At 43.7% G+C, this 19283-nt stretch overlaps 1 protein-coding gene and 1 long non-coding RNA gene across 2 annotated transcripts in view; one reads left to right on the top strand and one right to left on the bottom strand.

Annotated features, from left to right (window-relative positions):
- LOC138260459 (uncharacterized) overlaps nt 1-19283 on the top strand; it is a 442993-nt gene that overhangs the window by 103384 nt on the left and 320326 nt on the right. Inside the window, exon 2 of the long non-coding RNA XR_011198859.1 lies at nt 3226-3275. This is a non-coding gene — a long non-coding RNA (uncharacterized lncRNA). The remainder of the gene's footprint in view (nt 1-3225; nt 3276-19283) is intronic.
- The window catches only part of GALNT16 (polypeptide N-acetylgalactosaminyltransferase 16), a 386127-nt gene that overhangs the window by 128475 nt on the left and 238369 nt on the right, over nt 1-19283 (bottom strand). Inside the window, exon 3 of the mRNA XM_069208972.1 lies at nt 853-951. Coding sequence (XP_069065073.1) covers nt 853-951 — 99 coding nt within the window. The remainder of the gene's footprint in view (nt 1-852; nt 952-19283) is intronic.

The following is a 19283-nucleotide window of genomic DNA, read 5'->3' as shown; positions in this document are numbered from 1 at the left end:
TCACAATGAAACTCTCTACACACCTTTAATACTGCTGGCACTACCATTGCAACCTCTGGTTAGAAATCAGAAAAAATGGAGTGCTAGGGACAAAACAACAAACAGGAGTCTCCTGGAGCCGCAACTGGTTTCTGTAGTTTTTAATCACTGTCACACCCTTATCTTCCAAGAGGCAAGATATAACAGCAGGGAACATGACATGAACTAGACTGGAATGAATGTAAACCTAGCATCCCCCAATGGAAATAAACTAAAACATACTCAGTTCCCAGTGCTACGTTAATAATTAAGGCAAATTTAATGCATGACTTAGAGAACAATGCGCTAGCGAATTAAGATTTCATGATATGTCAGATCTCTATCTTCAGCGAGACGTCTAAGAGAGCTTTGACTCTAAGCTCCAACTGGGGACTCTAGACAAACTAGCCCCCATGTTCTCACCCACGAAAGGCAAATGTGTACATGGTGCATCCTGGTAAGCCAGATGATCAAAAATGTAACGTTGTCAATGCTGACAACCTGGAAGAAATGAGCTGTGTCACCTCACAAAAGAGAGAGCACGCTTTCATGATGACATAGCCCACCCATATTATTTCTATTCACATTGTTGGGTCCTGACATTTTTAATCTCAAATGTAAGCAATTTTATTTATGGCAAGTTTGGATAATATTGGATCTAAGCAATTTTGGTGAACATCACTCAATGCCGCCATGATGTAAGTGTTTAGTAAAGGACAGGTTAATTCCGGAATGTATCCGCAGGCCAGCCAACGTTTTGACCTTGTCTGAATAGAAACACAGAGACCCTTCAGCAGATCTGAAGGATAGAAATGGAGGTGGAATCACCCTTACCTCTTTACAGTCCGGAGAAGGGTTGAGCGAGCCTCGTTATGAAAAGTGATGATGACAGTTGTGGCGGGCAGGTCTGCGTCATAATGTACAGAACTGCATCTGCAATACAGCCAGAAAAATATACTTATTGACCAAACAATGCATACAGTGACCGAGAGGTCAAACCACGTTAGATAGTAATTCAATAATTCTAGAATCCAACAGGACAGATGTTTCTTTCTGTCTTGGCAAGAGTAGGCCCCAGAAATGCAATGGGGGAGTTTACACTTTGATGTCTTAGTGATATGTGTTTGCAACAGAATATGACAGACATTAAATGCAAGTAAATAAACAGTAATAAAGAAAATGCTATAATTGGGAATGAACATTAAAGAAATTTGAAAATGAGATTTTACTTTAAGTAATGATGAACAACAATGCAGAACATTTAAACTATGCACATTTCAGATATTTCAAAACTAGCAGCATTAGAATCATTATACAGCGGTAAAGTGTGGGTAAAAGGAAATGTTTAAGTAAGGGAAGTGTGTAGTGTAAATATTAAGCATTTGTTAAGGGTGAGCGTTGATAAAACAAAGTGTTTGGGTTAGGGTTAAACTTAGGCCAGATGCCATATCTTACAATCTTCCTTGCAGGCTCACCATTATTTACAATGTAATGCAAATTACCAATTTGTTTTCTTCAAAAGGTATTTGTGGTTGTTATATTTTTTCATTAGAGCATTCTTCATTTTCTGATAGATCCAAAGGTCTCAACACACATACTATTTAGTTCTTTGTTACCCACTGCAGACTTCAGTTTTGAACAGCTCTTTGTTTTTGAGTTGCTTCTAAAATGGCTGCAACAGAAACTGATAAGTAAAACAATCATTTCGCCACAGCGTCTGAAATATTACACAAATAAATCAAATCCCTATTTGACCAATTTAGCGGCGATTGATTGCATCATTTAAAATGTTTGGGGTGTTTGTGAAAATGTGGTGGTTCTCGTTGGTTCAGAATGAATGTACGTATGTAAGCATTGGTATTCATATGGATGAAATCTATTTGCAAAGTTACTGTACATCAAGAGGTGCTGTAGGGTGATATGATGGTGCGTGCCCCATGCAGGAGAGGGATGGAAAACTGTTATTGTTTTAGCCAAGTGATTGGTGGGAATTGGGGGACTCCTTATCTACAGTGGATGAGATGTTGCTTGAAGAGAAATGCTGTTCTGCTGAAAAACACAAATTTCACAGATTGCAAACCCATCTAAATTATGTAAAAGGATGCAGGTATTCACAAATTATCTGTAAAGTGATCATTTCACCTATGCAATCTGTGAAATTGCATTAAGCCAGCTTCATTGCTGTAGCATTCCTGGTGGCTTTATTGTCAATGCAGTGTACCACACTAGGGGAGCACAAACTTTCTTTAGATGCCAGAAGCATTCCCTGATTCCCAGACAGTTTAATAGACCTGGGATCCTGTCTTAGACAGTGATGGTGAATTTTCAACATCCACACCAATAAAATGTTAAGTTTCCTAAGAAAGGAGCCCACCATATAAACTTGCATGTGTTTTGTGTGTTTTTGGATCCCAACCTATCTTTGAGAGTTGAGGATTGCTGTATATGGGGCTGATACTTAGCGAAGGAAGAGGAATAACCGGAAGAGAGAGCAATCTCAGTGATGGAGGAGGACTAGGCAAGAAGGTAAAACTGCGCACAGTGTCTTGTTTCAGAGCAAAGGTGGAGATGGGCAGGCTGGTTTCAGACCCTTGAAGTGGACCCAGGCTAAATTCCAGATCTTTCATTTCTTGGACCTTCAGTGGACAAGTTCAGCAAGGATGTAGCTTTCGGGGTTGCGTTGAGTGGCAGGAAGGGCCGGCATCTCTTTTAGGTGTATGGAAAATTAGGCTTCACAGCAATGTGGGTGATGCAGCATGTCTCTACGATTATGCAAATTCAGCCACTTCTCTAAATGACACCTTCTAATTGAAATATTCTGATTTCACTTCGAAAATTAAAATGTGTTCACACATTCCAAGCCAGCTTATTTTAAGGTGAGTCAAATATTTATGTTTTCATTTACAGTGTAATTGAATTCAGGGATTATGTGAGATTTAGTAATTGCTTTTCGTGTTGAAGTGGATTTTGGCAAAGCTAAGGGATTTGGAGAGGTTCTGGGGACCAAGGATAGAGGAAGGAGGAGAAAATGAATACGTATTAGAATTATGCTGAAATGTATTTCATTTCCGTTATACGTCTTGGTGATCAAAATTTACTTATTTATATTCTCTTGAGGCTTGATGCTTGTGAGGTTTGTGGTACTCAGCACTTTTCCATGCTGAGGTTTGTTCTTACCTGTCACTGACCCTTTTTCTTTCCTTGCAGGTCCGTGGTATGTAGCGGGTTGCCTGGACCTTGCTTATTCCTGTTTTCATGTGAGTTTGTTTTATTTTCCTTTGATATCTTATCTCATTGTACCACCCATTTGGAAGGGGCCTCCCCTCCTTTTTAGGTCGAGCGTAAGTGTACGACCTCTTGTATACTTTTACGTATATGTCTTCTGTGGGCTTCCAAGTATTTCATTTGTTAGTTTCAGTGTCATTTAAAAATCCTTGTTTGCTAGTGGTCAATCATGCCTCTTTGCCCCTCTTTCTTCTGTGTAGGAGCAGGGACCAACTACTGTATAATTATGCTTTGTCCTCTTTATCTGGTCTGTAGGGGACTTTTTTTATTTTTACTTTGTTTCCTGCTCCTGTCCGGGGAAGCTTCTCTTTTAATTTGCAGAGCATTTTTGCTCTGAACTAAACTTCAGTAAATACATTATAAAATCAGCACAAAAACCTAAAAGTTCAGCCCAATATGCAAAATCCATTAAGCAGTACATCATAAAACACTTTAAGGTGGTTTAAGAAAATGATCTCTGCTGTTCCTTAGCCTCATAGCAACCTTTAAGGAGCTAAGGATAATAAAAATAATGTCCCCCAGCAACATCTGTAACTACAAGATGGCTGAACTGTCTTGTGAAAAATGTGCCATTCTCAAAACACGAACAATATAAGCTTTCCATGGCTGTGTATAAAACTAGCGAAACATGGTAAAATGCAAAGTGTCCTGCGGGGACCTATTGTCACAACCACAGGATTCAAATTTAAACCCCCTTTTCTTACCACTGGGTAAGCCAGAAAAAATTGGAGTAAACATAATCGAAATTTGGTTAACAAAAATCAATCATATCTATTGTTGACCCAGAGAATGTAAGGTTCGGTGAAAGGTACTGTCTTCAACATGATATAATGTCTGACACAAGGTTTAGCCAGAGCCAAATCTTCTCTGTCCAAGACCCTTTGTTGAAAAAAAACCTCTCTTTGACCTGCATAAAGTCGGCCTTCCCAATTCCCTCATATGAGCTAAAGAAGTCAACCCTTCCCAACTTCTGGCGAGCATCCCTGATGTACTTCAGTCATGAAAGGTGGAGAGCACAGTCGAGAGACAAGCAATCTTTCAGGATTTCCTGGCTTAAGTAAATTTCTGACCTAGTCCAAATGCTCATACACAACTCAAGACAGCGGAAGGTTACGAGCTCAAAAATATAGTCTACACCTAGCTCCTCATGCACTGACAAGGTGGGGGTGCCTTGTGGCACACACAATAAGCTGTGTAAAAACATATTTCCACCACCTGCAGCATAGTGTGAGTAACGTATCCCCATACCTCACACCCATAGGTAACTTTTGCTAGACATTTCGCACTGTAAATCTGCAAAAGTGCCCTAATGGGTCTGTTGCTGAACCTAGTGGCAAAACTAAAAACTGCAGCATTATCACACAAAAAATCCACCTTTTTCTTATTTATCAGCGGGTGCCAATTTAAGGCAGAATCAGAGAGTAGGCCCAGATAAGAAAATTCTCTGGTTTTGGAGAGGACACAAGAACTCAGGGTGAATCTTGAGGACTTAGTGGAAGGCGGGCCAACAGTCATCACAACAGACTTCTTCTCATTATTCGTCAAATCCAAATCCTCCATAAACTTGGCGAAGGAGTGCAACAGGGTCTGCAGGCCTCTGGCGATTTTAAACATTAATACTGCATCGTCGGCATATAGTAGAACCGGTAGACTACGAGGGCCTACTGACGGGCAATCCACTTTTACAGCCACCAGGGCCTGCTCTAAACGATTAATGTACCGATTAAACAAAAAGGACCCAAAATACAGCCCTGACGCACACCTCTGTTAATATGAAAGCTACTAGAACACTGCTTTTCTAAATCTCAACATTTACAATGTGGTTTTTCCTCTGTGGTGACTCCAAAAAATAGAACACATTTAAAGGGCTGAATTATTTTCACCTCTACTGTACAGGGTTAGGGGAGCAATACTTGATGAAGGAGATGAAACAAGTGGGATTTCAAAGCACAAAGCAGTGCGGTGGGGGGGTGAGGGCTAGGGTGACCACCTGGCACTGAGGCAAATTCGGGACAGGACTGTAAAAAATTCAGGACAAAGGGTCAAAATTCAGGACAAAAATTCAGGACAAAGGGTCAAAATTCAGGACAAAAATTCAGGACAAAGGGTCAAAATTCAGGACAAAAATTCAAGAACAAACGTCAGTTTTACAGACACACGCAAGAGAGGCCATGCCTCACTATGTTGTCAGTGCATTTATTTACTCTTTTTTAACATAGCACTATTTATTCACTGTGGACCTTTTGTGATTGCCTCCTGGTGTGCTACATTCAGGTGTCACATTACGTCCTTGTTCAGTAGTAAATTAATTCCCTTCACGGCAAGGCCATCACCCCTACCCAAATCTACCCGATCTTTCCTGAAGAGAAAGTAACAGCAAAATTTTGATTATGTTTCTGAACATTTCAAAACCCCTGGCAAACAGTTTGGGAAACATTAAGGTAATTAACCTTATGCTAGTTTAAACAAATTGAACAAAAACATCTGGCTTACCCCAACCGCCCATGGACTTTCAACCTAATTTTTTTAAAGAGGCAGGGCAGATGGTGTGGTTGACAGTCTCACACCTAATGACAGGATGTGATGTACCCATAACTTGTCTGTAGTCTCACTGCACTAGAGTGTATGTTTGGGACTCTACATTTATCTCAGAAATGGGAGCCCGGACTACCAATCAAAGATAATAAAAGAGTAGGATGAAATCGAGATCAAATGGGAGATCCACGGAAAGTCATTCAAAGGGTTGTTGCTAACAACTGGATAAATAAAGAAGAGAAGAACAAGGTGGGACAATTCCTAAAATCAGACAAGATGGGTCCACCAAGACTATTTGAAGGTATTGGGTACCTTAGGGAGTTGTCTGCACACAGGAGCGAAACAGAAGGGGCACTGTCAAGTGGTTGAACAATCAACACCCATCCACCTTGACAAACTCTTCTGGTGCAATGGTTTGCTGTTAGTGCTTGTGAAGGGTGAGCAGGGGCCAGACCCCTTGCAAGGTTGTGCAAGGCAATTGCCCGCTTAGTCCATGTCTTTATATGGTTTTGAAATTGAGCAAAAGCCAAACTAGAGATCTGGGTTGTCCCTAAGTGTCAAGTACACATAGAATCTTCAAAATATTTGGGATGTAAATTGCACAAACAAAATTCACAAATTTTAAAATTTAATTAGTGTTTCTTTAACATATGGCACTGTTTTCGCCTTCATACACAATTAGATCTCAGATTGAACTGGGAACCAGTTACCTTTTGATACCTAGTGATTAATATCTACCATTCTTACACTGATTTCCAGGATGAAAATCTCGGCAGAGCGAACGGTCCCTCCAAGCCCAGTTTGCTTTTTGGTCTTCTCTTCTGATTTCTGTAGAGGCCATGTGGCACTAGTGAAGATGGTGCGCTACCCCAATGATAGTATTATTTTGCAAGCCTTCCCCTGCTCGTCCTTCATTCCTTCTTCGGGCAGGCCACACATCTGATTTGGTCGCTGCGGCGCCATCAGGAGCTCTTTCCACTCTAAAGCTAACTGTGACTGCGGGTGGATTAGATCTTCTAGACTTAGAATGCTTTTATTCAGCTGCAGATGTCCAATGGGTGACTCACTGGCTTTCTGCCCACCTCCCTGCATGAGATGGGGTTTACCAGTAAAGACTTTTAAGGAAGGCTTAATGCACTACTCATCGTTTCCTACTGACCATTCTATGGATCACCATCCGGGGTTATCATGCATGGCTTTCTCATGCCTTGCTGGAACCTGTAAACTCACTGACACAAAGAAACCCTATGCTCCTGCACTACCTTTGCTAAGCCTTCCCACTCGCACAGGACGGCTGTGCTCAGAGCAACTCCATCAGTGCCATGTTGCAGGTGTCTTAAAATTGTGGACTTTGTTTCTGAACAGTGAGCTACTAAATTTCCAAACCCTTGTGGCAGACTACCATCTTCACCCCGGTCAACTCCTTACTTACAACCACCTTAAATAATCATTAAGTGCCCCATTTCATGTCTGCTACATAGCACTAACCCTACAAGAGGTGTGCCAGAAGCTCTGTACCATAGGAAATGGTGGCAAACTGATAGAATGGGTGTACAGACCTATCCTGCAACATGGAAACCACTCCAGGTCTTCTTGTCATACTACCTGGGTGATTGATGTAGCCAAACCTCTGCAAGATATGGACTAAAATGCTGGACTTTCCCCACAAAGTATCCCACAGCTGTCACTTTAAGTAAATTCATAGTGCTTCCTTGTGAATGCATTCTGCCCGTTGCTTGCCATTGGCCTTGTGGTTTGTAACTCACAATTTGTTGATTTCAATTTGCTGGCTTTATTTGTTTTAGGCTATGCAGCTTGAATTCGTCCCTTCCCTTGCCAAAACCTTATTTACAGTATCCTGCTGAGTGCTCCCTTTCTGTAAACAGGCCTGTAAATCTTGTTCTTATCTTATCATATTTGCTGTGCATTCAAAGAACAAAGTCAAATGTCAGGCTCTGTCTTTGGTGGGAACTTAGTGTTTCCTTTCCTTTCTCTGACTTCAAAGTTAGAGGATTTATGCGACAATCTTGCTGGATACTGGCATTAGAAAAGAGTTTTTTCTATCACATGACAACATTTAAATAGACTTCAGAATATATCAGAATTAGAAGTACAAATCAAGCACATTTTTGTTAATTCTGAACTGTGCTGGAAACAAATACCTTTACATTATTAAAAAAATCATTGCATTAGGTTATGCAATTTCCACACATCATCGTCTGTGCACAATATAGTTTGAGTTGAAAAACTGTATATCTGTGCAAATGTAATGATCATTTCAATCAAAAATGTGTTGTCTGTAATGGCAGTGTGTTACCACACCATGCATGCTCCACTCCACTCTGCACCACTCCACACCACTGCACCCTACTCTGTATCACTCCACTTTACGCCACTCCATGCCACTGCACTCTTCTCCATTCGGAACCACTCCACATTATGCCACTGCTCTCTATGCTAGTTCACACTATGCCTCTCTACTCTACTCTGTACTACTCTACTCTAAGCCACTGCACTTTACGCCTCTCTACACCACTGCGCTCTGCTCGTCTGCACGCCATACCACTCCAGTCTAGGCAACACCAATCTAATCCGCACAACTCCACTCTCTGCCACTCTGCAATGCTGCACTGGACGCCACTGCACTCTAAGCTAATACACTCTATGCTAATGCACTTTACTCTGTAACACTCAACTCTATGCCCCTGCACTCTACATCAATACACTGTACATCATTCTAATCTACTCTGCACCTCTGCACTCTATGCCACGGCACTCTACACTACTTTACTCTATGCCATCACACTCTATGCCACTTTATGCAACTCCACTCTAACCTGCACTTCTCCACTCTAAGTCACCTCACTCTACTGTGAAATAATCTACTTTATGCCACTGCACTCTGTGCCACTGCATTCTATTCCACTGCTCTCTCCCTGCACCTCTCCACTCTCTGCAACTGCACTCTACTCTGAAACAATCTATTCTACGCCACTGTACTCTATACCACTCTGACTACTGCACTCTAGTTCACTGCACTCTACACCACTGCAAGCTGACACTCTGCAACACTGCTCTGCCGCCACTATACTCTACACCACTCTGCTCTGTACTACTGCATTTTGCACCAATATACTCTATTCCACTGCATTCTATGCCACGCTACTCTGCCCAATGCCACTCTATGCAATTGCACTCTACACCAGTGCACTCTAAACAACTGCACTGCCCTTCACTCTGCACCACTGTACTCTATGCCACTGTTCTCTGTACCACTCTACACCACTGCACTGACACTCTACTCTGCAACTCTGCACTCTACACCACTCTATGCCACTGCACTCTAGGCACTATACTCTACACCACTCTACAATACTCCACTCTGCACCACTCTACACCACTACACTCTATGCCACATGAGTCTACTTTGCACTCTATGACACTGCACCACTCTGCATTACTGCACTCTCTGCTACTCTATTGTATGCCACTCTACTCCACTGCACTCTATGTAACTCTACCCCATGCCACTCTATGCCACTGCACTCTGCGCCAATGCACTCTAATCAACTGCACTGTACGCCACTGCCCTCTACTCTGTACCACTGTACTCTACGCCACTGCTCTGTGCCACTCTACTCCACTCTACATCACTGCACTGACACTCTACTCTGCAGTGTTGCACTCTCCACCACCATACTATACACCAATGTACTATGTACTACTGCATTCTATGCCACTGTACTCTATGCCACTCTACTCTGCATCACTCTACAGCACTTTGCCCTACTCTGCACCACTCTACACTACTGCACTCCCTGCAACGTGAGTCTACTCTGCAATCTATGCCACTGCACCACTCTACACTACTGCTCTCTCTTCCACTCTATTGTATGCCACTCTACTCCACTGCACTCTATGCCACTCTACTCTGTCCCACGCCACTCCATGCCACTGCACTCTAAACCACTGTACTCTACGCTAACGCACTCTAAACAACTGCACTGTACCCCACTGCACTGTACTTTGCACCACTGGGCTTTACACCACTGCTCCTATGCCACTCTACTCCACTCCGCTTCACACCACTATGCCACTAGCTTTAAGCCATGCTGAACAGCAGCTACTCTGGTGTATAACATGGCTAATGGCTAAAACACATTAACAAAGCCAATAACTCTTTCGTAGATGAGAACTATTGCTTTGCCAATGTTTGTTAGTACTATGAGGTACCGAGGTACCTGAAAGAACTGTGAAAAATACAATTACATCATAATAAAGGCTGCTACAAAATGCGCAAATACATTTTGGTTAAATTTAAAAAAAAGTGCTTCTCAAATACAGATTTGAATAATATACAGTTTATACCTAGTGATAAAAAAATGTATAACACTCCATTAAAACCACACACTCCACAGCTCACCTTGGAACACCATTACAATACCTCTCTGAAAGAAATATCTTTGCCACCAGAAAACTTCAAGTGAGTCCTTTTAGTAAAGTCAATGCAGGTTTTCAAGCCCCTTTGTATTTGCAGATTTACCAGTTGGGCACATTTGCATATCTTTAGGGAAGGAGACCCCCTGGCAAGAAGGCCTTTTCTTATCTGTCTGCCCCTCCCTCAGAGCACAGGAGACCCCCTGCCTTCCAGCCCAGCTGGGGAAACTCCTCTGCCGTAATTTCGCCCTGCCTCCCTTGCCCTTTAGGTGAAAGGCTAAAATTACGGACAAATGCCGTCTGTTAAAGCTTTCATCACGGACAAGGGACGGCAGGGCGAAATTACGGACAGGCCGTGAAATTTAGGACGGGTGGTCACCCTAGTGAGGGCAGGTGTTGGTTTGGACACCTGACAGGTAACTACAAGGTCAATGTGCAACCTCCTCGGGCTCCATCTCACCCACTCCTGTTTTTAGCAGAAAGCAAAATGCAATGGAAGTGAGGTTGCCAAGGTAAAGGCCAGGTGTAATTATCATCTCCCTTTAAGGGTTTGTGAGAGGGGTGTAAACACCGGAGGAAGTAACACCACAGGTGCGTAATTTCATTCCACCCGAGAAGAAGGCGAGAAATTCATTGACAAAAATAGTCTCAAAGATATCAAAATTGAAGCCTAAATTAACAAATGTCAAACTGAAGTGTAGATAAGCAATGTGTCATTAATAGCTTTTCCCATTATAAAAGCTATTAATTAATGGGTTACAACTTAATGTACTGCAAGTCGTCTACTGATTTTAGAAAAATTACATTTTATGCAATGTACAGTGCAAAGTTAGATGTTGCATGATACACTCGGAGCCTCTAATAGCCTTTCTAAATAATTGTTATATTCTGAAAGTGCTTGGGTAGTTTATATTTTTGTGTCTGAGGGGCATAAAAGCATCTGGTCCCTGAACAATTTGTTGTGAAGTATATCACCATGGATACACTGGAAATATTCGCTTCAAAGCTGTTTTTTACACAATTTGCTGCACCAGTTCCATTGGTTTCGATGAAAAACGCTTCTACGTCTTATGGCCTTGCTCGCTCTAAAGTGTGATGCGAAACCGTGTCATCAACACGAAGTATTGACTAAAAAACTTCAATAAACAAGAATTGCTATTTTCAATGTATTTCGGACAGAACCCTTTGAAGCGATGGGATGATATAAGGCGAATGTAAAGAGGGCAAATTGCATGATACAAAAGATTTTTTCTACTCTGGCAAAATTCTCAGCTACTGAAACAGAGTTTTTGACCTACTCTTGATTGGTGTTGAAGCTGTAATGGACCTTCTGTGAAAATCGTGCAATTCTAACAATCCGTGCCCTGGAATAACAGGATGACCTTCTGGGGTTGTCCGACAGCTTATAGTGGGTCTCTGTGATTCAAGGTTTAACCAGGATGTTTGCAATACATTCTACCAGTGCACCATAAAACTATTGTCAACTATACAACAGTATTTAGAATGGGTGTATTTAATTCTCATTTTGGTGCATTTTGTGCATAGTCCATCAAATACAACCTTGAAGACTGTTTCTTCCTATTTTGACGCGTGTACAGCATCTGTATCTAGACTTGAATCATTTTGTCCTGAGTTTAGCTCAGAAGCAAAGTCAGGATGTGGTCAAAAACTTTAGATGCAAGAGCATCACAGGATATCAAGAACATTTGGGATTTGTCTGTCTGATCCGTTCAGAAACTCTTTCCTTTAGATTTTAGTGTGCAAACTGACACCGAAAAGAATCTCCCATCAGATATCAAAGAAACTCCCACAGGGCTTTAAAGGGGTTTTAGATTTCACAGAGGAGGTCAGTGGGGCGCCTTATTCCTGCGGGCCTGTGCCTTCCCCCACATTGGGGTCATCCATCCAGAACAAAGGCCAGGCATGCTCAGGTGGTCAGTGATAGCCAAGCAGATGCAACGGCAACCTTCTTACTGGCTCCAGTAATCTCATATAAGGTTTATTGGACTGCGCATGCATGGTATGTGTCTGGTCATGTTTCAAGGTGGTAAGAACCCTCACCATAAGGGAATGCTTGGTCTAAATAACCTTGGTTGTGATAAAACAGTTTATTCTACTGAACAACTTTGTCAGTACCTCTCAAGAGTCCCTCACATGGCCCAAAGGTTGCTCCCATCGCCTCATAGAGAATTTCACGTAGCTCCCAAAATACCCTCACAAAGCTGCCCCCAAGTTAAAAAAGCTAATATCTTCAGCATGTTCTCGTACAGCCACCAACATCCTATCAATGAGCCGCTGGCACCTAAAATACCCCCACATGTCCCCCAAAGAATCCCCACTCAGCCCTCGCATTGCCCCTACATATCCTTGCATAGCCCCAGCATATCCTTCCATGGACCCAACAGCTGCTTCTACAACCCTGACAATTTCTTCTGTAGCCCCCACAGCTGCTTTGGTAGCCCATCATATCCATCCATAGCCCTAACAGGTCCTCTCATAGCCCTAACAGCTGCTAATATAGCCACAAAATATCTTTCCGTAGCCACAACAGATCTTCCCATAGCCCCAACAGCTGCTTCAATAGCCACAATAGTACCTCCAATAGCCCCAAGAGTTCTTCCCTTCACCCCAACAGCTGCTTCTATGACCCCAACGGATCATCCCATTAATGCCACATGATAAACAATACCCCTGACAGATCACTACTTAACTTGAAGTGACCCTTCATAGCAGCTCCGGACACTCCTATAGCCCACAACAAGCTCACATAGCTCATACACACATAGCCCACACGGCCCAAAACAAATTCTCACATAGCTCCTACATACAGCCGCATAGCACACAAGAGATCATTCATACCTATTAACATGAACTCCCAACTTAACTACAACAAGCCCTAAAAAAAACAAAGAACAGACCTTTCCACAGCCAGTACAAAACTTTGACAGAATGACCAAGTCAAACCCTTGGACAGCACCATAGCAAATGATTGTCACCAATCCCCACAAACCATCACATTGCACCCGACACTTAGCACCAAATGTGGTCCAACAAACATGCATAGATCACCACAAACCCTCATAGTGCCCCCAACAGATCCCTACAAGGCTTCCAACTCTCTCTTGTATATTTTGTTTCCATTACGTGTTAGGTTTTTTAGGTTGCAGCCTACCAGACAGCACGGCTGTCTGGTTTGCTAAAGAAATCTTGGAGACATTCAAAAAGTTGACCTAGGAATGCATTCAACTCATTGATTACCATTGGCATTGTGGTTTGTAACTCACATTTTCTGGCTTTATTTGCTTTAGACTGTCTGGGTTCAGTTCGTCCCTACTGTTGCCTAAACCGTGCTTTCTGTATCCTTCAACAACCTGACATTCTGTTAACGGGCCTTTAAATCTTGTTCTCATGTGTCACTTTTGCTGGGCATTGAAAGACTGAGGTCAAAGGTCAGGTGCTGTCTTCCAAGGGTGTTTGTTTACTTTTCTTTCTCTGACTTCAAAGTGAGAGGGTTTATGGAACTTGGGGTAGGAAAGAGTTATTTCTAGCTCTTAACTACATTTAAATTAACTGTTTAATAATTTCAGAATATATCAGAATTTTGAATGCACAAATGAAGCACAGTTTTTAACATTTCTGGAGTGTGTTGGAAACAAATACTTTAATATCATCGAAATGAATCATTGTACTATGTGATGCCATTTCCACACATTTCCCTCTGTGCACTGTATAGTTTTATTAGTAAAACTGTATGTCTGTGCAAATGTAATAGTAATTTCAATTGAAAATGGGGTGTCTGTAATGGCCGTGTGCTATCACACCATGACTACTCCATTCTACACCATTTCACTCTGCACCACTCCACACTACTGCACTCTACTCTGTACCACTCCGCCTTACACCACTCCATGCCACTGCACTCTGCACCACTCCACTGCATGCCACTGCACTCTTCACGCTACACCTCTCTACTGTACCCCTCTACTCTATGCCAATGCACTCTTCGCCACTGCACCCTATACCACTCTAGTCTGGGCCACACCAATATACTCTGCACAACTCCACTCTATGCCACAGTACTCTACTCCATTCTGCAACACTGCACTCTACGCCACTGCACTCTATCCCAAAACACTCAACGCCAAAGCACTTTACTCTGTAACACTCAACTCTACGCCCCGGCAATCTATGCCAATCCACAGTACGCCACTCAAAATCTACTCTGCACCACTGCACTCTATGCCATTGCACTGTACACCACTTTACTCTATGCCATCACACTCTATGTCACTCTATGCAACTGCACTTCAACCTGCACCACTCAAGTCTACTCTGAAACAATCTACTCTATGCCACTGCAATCTGTGCCACTCTACCCACTCTGCGCTACTCTAGTCAATATCACTGCACTCTAAGCCACTCTACTCTTAACCACTGCACTTTACTACAATGCACTCTACCCAACTGCACTCTATGTCACTGCACTGTACTCTATGCCTCTGCTCTCTATGCCACTCTACTCTGCACTACGCCACTCTACGCTACTGCACTCTATGCCACTGCACTCTATGGGACTATACTCTACTCTCCACCACTGTACACCACTGCACTCTATGCCACTCGCTTCTTCTCAGCATTCCATGCCACTTGACTGTACTCTGGACCACTGCCCTCTGCATCACTCAACTCTATGTCACTCCACTCTGCACCACTCTACGCCACTGCACTCTCCTCTGTGCCACTCCACTCTGCACCACTCCACTCTACTATGCACCATTCTAATCACTGCATTCTACGACACTGCATTGTACGTGGCTCAATTAAATGCTACTGCACTCAGTGCCACTGCACTCTACACCGCTATACTCTGCATTACTCAATTCTAATGCACTCTACACCAGTCCACTCTACTCTATGCCACTCGAGTGCACGCCACTCTACACGACTCCACACTATGCTGATCCAATACACAACACTCTCTGCTACTCCACTCTACAACACTCTTCTCCATTCCACGCTACAACACTCCACACCACTCTCCTCTATGACACTAACTTTTACCACGCTGAACAGCAGCCTCGCTGGTGAACAATATGGCTAAAACACACTGGCAAGGCCAACAGCTCTTCCATAGACATGACCTATTGGCTTTGCCAATGCTTGAAATTCCTAGACAGGTTTCTTGACGTATAGAGCTCTTACCTTCTGGGATTGGACAACCAGGGACTACCTGTAAGATGCACCTGGTCATAGTTTGATTCTGCTGAGCCCTTCTGAGTTTGATACACACTGGGCGCCTTTTTGCTTCTTCAGATCACTGCCAGCCACTGGATTCCATTGGTTCGAGAAGCCAGGTGAGCCATGGGCAGGCAGTCTCAGGAGTGGCATGGGCAGATTTAATTCTGGCACCAGCAGGAGCTGTGGGTGTTCTATATATATTTCAGACTCATTCTTTTGCTTCCCTCATACATCATGCCACCACAGGTCTGGTGTGGAGGGGTAATTTAAAGCCCTGGGCAGTCTCACACAGAGAGATATCCGCAGAGGCAATGATTGATGACTACTGTATATTTTCATGCAGCTTGGAAACCTCAGCAAGGTTTGGGACAGCCAGTTGGATCCCAGACTGTGCTGTCTTTTGTTTTACATTATTTATTCATTCATTCATTTATATTTCAGAGTTTGAAAAATGCTCTTCTGTCAGTTTTCCACCACTTCAAAGCACTCAATGACATAGAGCTTGTCAGATGGGATAGTGTTTAATATTAATGCAATAAGATCAGCAAATAATAACTTACTGGTTCATTTAGGGTTTTGCAGATGGCAAACTATGGTATTACTTTGTTGAATGTCCCTCTCACCAAACTCTATTCAGAGGTAGGTGAAGCGCCATGCTTCGGACTATGAAGCCTACGCTGACGCAGATGGTGGAAACCTTTGACCGAAGGCCCTCGGACATTGGGGCATCGGCTTCTGGAGCCTTACATAGGGGGAACTTTCCAACAAACAATTTATGCGCTGAGGATCACCAGGGTAAGCCTAAAATCCCCAAAGAGGAATCCAAAGAAATGGCCTCAACACAGTGAGAGAAAGCTCTCAGTGTGACAGGGACACTTTTTGTTCCTTTTCAACTTTGGCCTTTTTTTCTCCCCATTTTGTGTGGTTTTTTTTAAGTGTTAGGCAGCTTCAATAAACATTGTACCCGCTTCCAGTGCCTGCAATGGAGGTAGGATAACAGCACATTTTTTGTGTGCCTTTTCCTTGCTTTTCCCTCATTTTCACTGCTTTCTCCTTGCTTTACCCTCGTTTTCACTGCGTTCTGAAAGCGCCTGGATACCCTGTTGGGTGATTAGCCGTGGTTTACAAACCTTGATTCATTGATTCATGCCTGCTCAAAGCACAGCGTTCTCCACCTGCCTGGCGGTCTTCCACCTCGGCGGTGGAGTAGATCCCTCGGCGGCCCTGGCAGACCGATGGACCAGCCACCATACTCTAAATGACGGCCTTCGTTTTAGTCTGACTTGGGGATCTATAGAATTGATCTCAGGTAGGACTTTTGAGCGTAGGTTAAATGCTTCACGATTAATTTCACAGCTGCTGTGATGGATCTATTACGCTCTGGACCTCAACCTGATCTTTCCTTCTGACATTCTTCGATTGCTTCGTGTGAAACATCCGCATTCTTTATTTATCTGTAATACTTCACGTCATGCTCTAGGGCCACCCCTGCACATTTCCTTTTATTTTAATTAAATATTTTTATTGATTTTGGGAAACAACGTTAGGGGAGTACGGTGGACAGCATGGGCATGATAAGAAACAAAAAATAAAACATATCTTTCCACATAAATTGCAAGTAGCATGTATTGTTAGAGGCGTAATATTTAGGTTTGGTAAAGTTAATACAATAAGAGTAACAGTGTGTATGGTGAAAAGTGCTTGTGACTTATAGGTGGCTGTCAATGCATCATAGCAGGGAATGTGAACTGGGGAGGAGGTTGGGGCAGTGGGGGTTAGAAGGTTGAATTTGTCTGGCTAAGGATAAGTAGAGAAATTTCTTTGTTGACTTTGAAAAAGTAATTCCCCCCCAAAGAAAGGACAGTAGGGTGTGTTATGTGCATGTGAGGGTGTGAAGAACAACAGCGGCTACTGGGGGACATATGATGGGGGCTAAAGTTTCTATGGCAGGGCTCATCGTTTCCAGTGAGTTGTAAATATTGCGAGTAAAGAACAGCCCATTGGGGGATATGGGTTGTTTGCGGAGGCCACGGATTTCTTCGTAGTGTAGGGTGTCCTCCTCCGCTGCGCTCCATTTATGGACCGCCCCCTGCCAGGCCGCCAAGAGGGGGGCAGTCGGGATTCTCCAGTGCAGGGTAAGAGTGTAGTTTGCAGGGATAAGTGCCAGGGAGGTGATACCAGAGAGTTCTTTGTGTGCTTTTGGACATTTGAATATGCCAAGAGAGCACACCTCCCAGGTGTCGATATCTGTGAGTTCTGTGACTTGGCTCAACAAGTCGTGCACTTTCTCCCAGAAGCATTGCAGGGCTGGGCAAGACCAAATTATGGCCCCTATTTATACTTTTTTAGCACCGCATTTGCGTCATTTTGTGACGTAAAATCGGCGCAAACTTACAAAAATGACGCTAATGCGGCGCTAAAAAAGTATAAATATGGGCCTATGTGCTGTAGATCTGCGTCAATGGCTCGTCATCAGGGGCAGTCCGCAGTCGCCGGGGGGAAGATTTGGTTTATTTGGGGTGGGGTATGCACGGTGTAGTATGTTTTTGAAGCAAGAGTTACAGGATACGTCTTGGGAATCCAAAAGCAATTTCCCACTCCCTATCATGTAGTGCCCGGCCAAACTTCTCCTCCCATCGGTGTCTGAGAGTGCCGGGGGTGGGTCGTTGTTAGTTCGCATATGGCTTTATAGAGGAGGGAGGTTAACGGGCGACCGAGACCCATCATAAGAATGGTCGCCAATACAGGATGTGGCATTGGTTTGGTCTCCATGGAGCTCAACAGGGTAGGGAACGTGTGGGTGAGGCAGCGGTGTTAGAGGAATTACCTCAGGGGTAGGCCATCATCTGCTACTAACTGCTCAAATGATAGATATTGGCCATTGAGATATAGGTCTTCGGCTGGCAGGATTGAGTTTTCTGTCGAGGGAGTCAATTCACAACATGTAAATGACCCTGGGAATTTTGGGAGACCAAGTAGGGGGAGTGCAGGAGCGTACACGGGTGACTTCGGGGACATTCAGTGTATTTGCACCATGCAGGTACGGGCTACTGCCACTAACAGAGGTAGCGAGGATGGGGACGATGTTTTGGGAAGTGGACTCGCCGGTGAGGACAGCCTGTCAGATGCACAGTAAGTCTCCTCGACATGTCTCCCAGCTGTCCAGCGTGACAGCCATTGTAGCTGTGCTGCAAGGAAATTTGCTTCGAAGGACGGGGCACCCAGCCCCCCATCTGTTAGGAGATGTACTCAGCGAAGAGCAACTGGGTGTCTTCCGTCACCCCAGATAAGGTCCCTCCACAATGAGTCAAGCTCCTTGAAGATTGAGCAGGTGGAATTATGGGAGGTTGGTAGAGTGGTGGAGCAGCGAGGCAGTATGATCACTTTCTCCAGGGTAATTCTGTCTATAGGGGCAAGAGGTGGTGAACGCCAGAAGTGCATTTGTGCCTTAATACCCTGCAATGCCACTCGGAGGTTCCCCTCGTATAAATCCGACGGGTGTGATAGAGACGGATTCCCAAGTAGCGAGTGGCTCCTCCCTGCCAGCGAAGGGGGTTTGCGCCCAGGTTTGTGGCGGTTGATCTGGCTGTAAGCGGTAGATTACAGATTTGTCCCAGTTGACCCACAGACCAGCGGCTATTGAAAATTCATCAAGTGTGGTATGGAGTGAGGTTATGTCTGCGGTAATGTCATTTAAATAAATGAGATCATCGGCATACAGTGGCACCATCTATGTCCTGTCCCCAGCAGGATCCCCCAGTTTGTACCCA

Source organism: Pleurodeles waltl, chromosome 9, assembly GCF_031143425.1.
Source record: "Pleurodeles waltl isolate 20211129_DDA chromosome 9, aPleWal1.hap1.20221129, whole genome shotgun sequence".
Lineage (NCBI taxonomy): Eukaryota > Metazoa > Chordata > Amphibia > Caudata > Salamandridae > Pleurodeles > Pleurodeles waltl.
The sequence above is the reverse complement of the archived record's forward strand: the minus strand, read 5'-3'. Positions and strand labels throughout refer to the sequence as shown.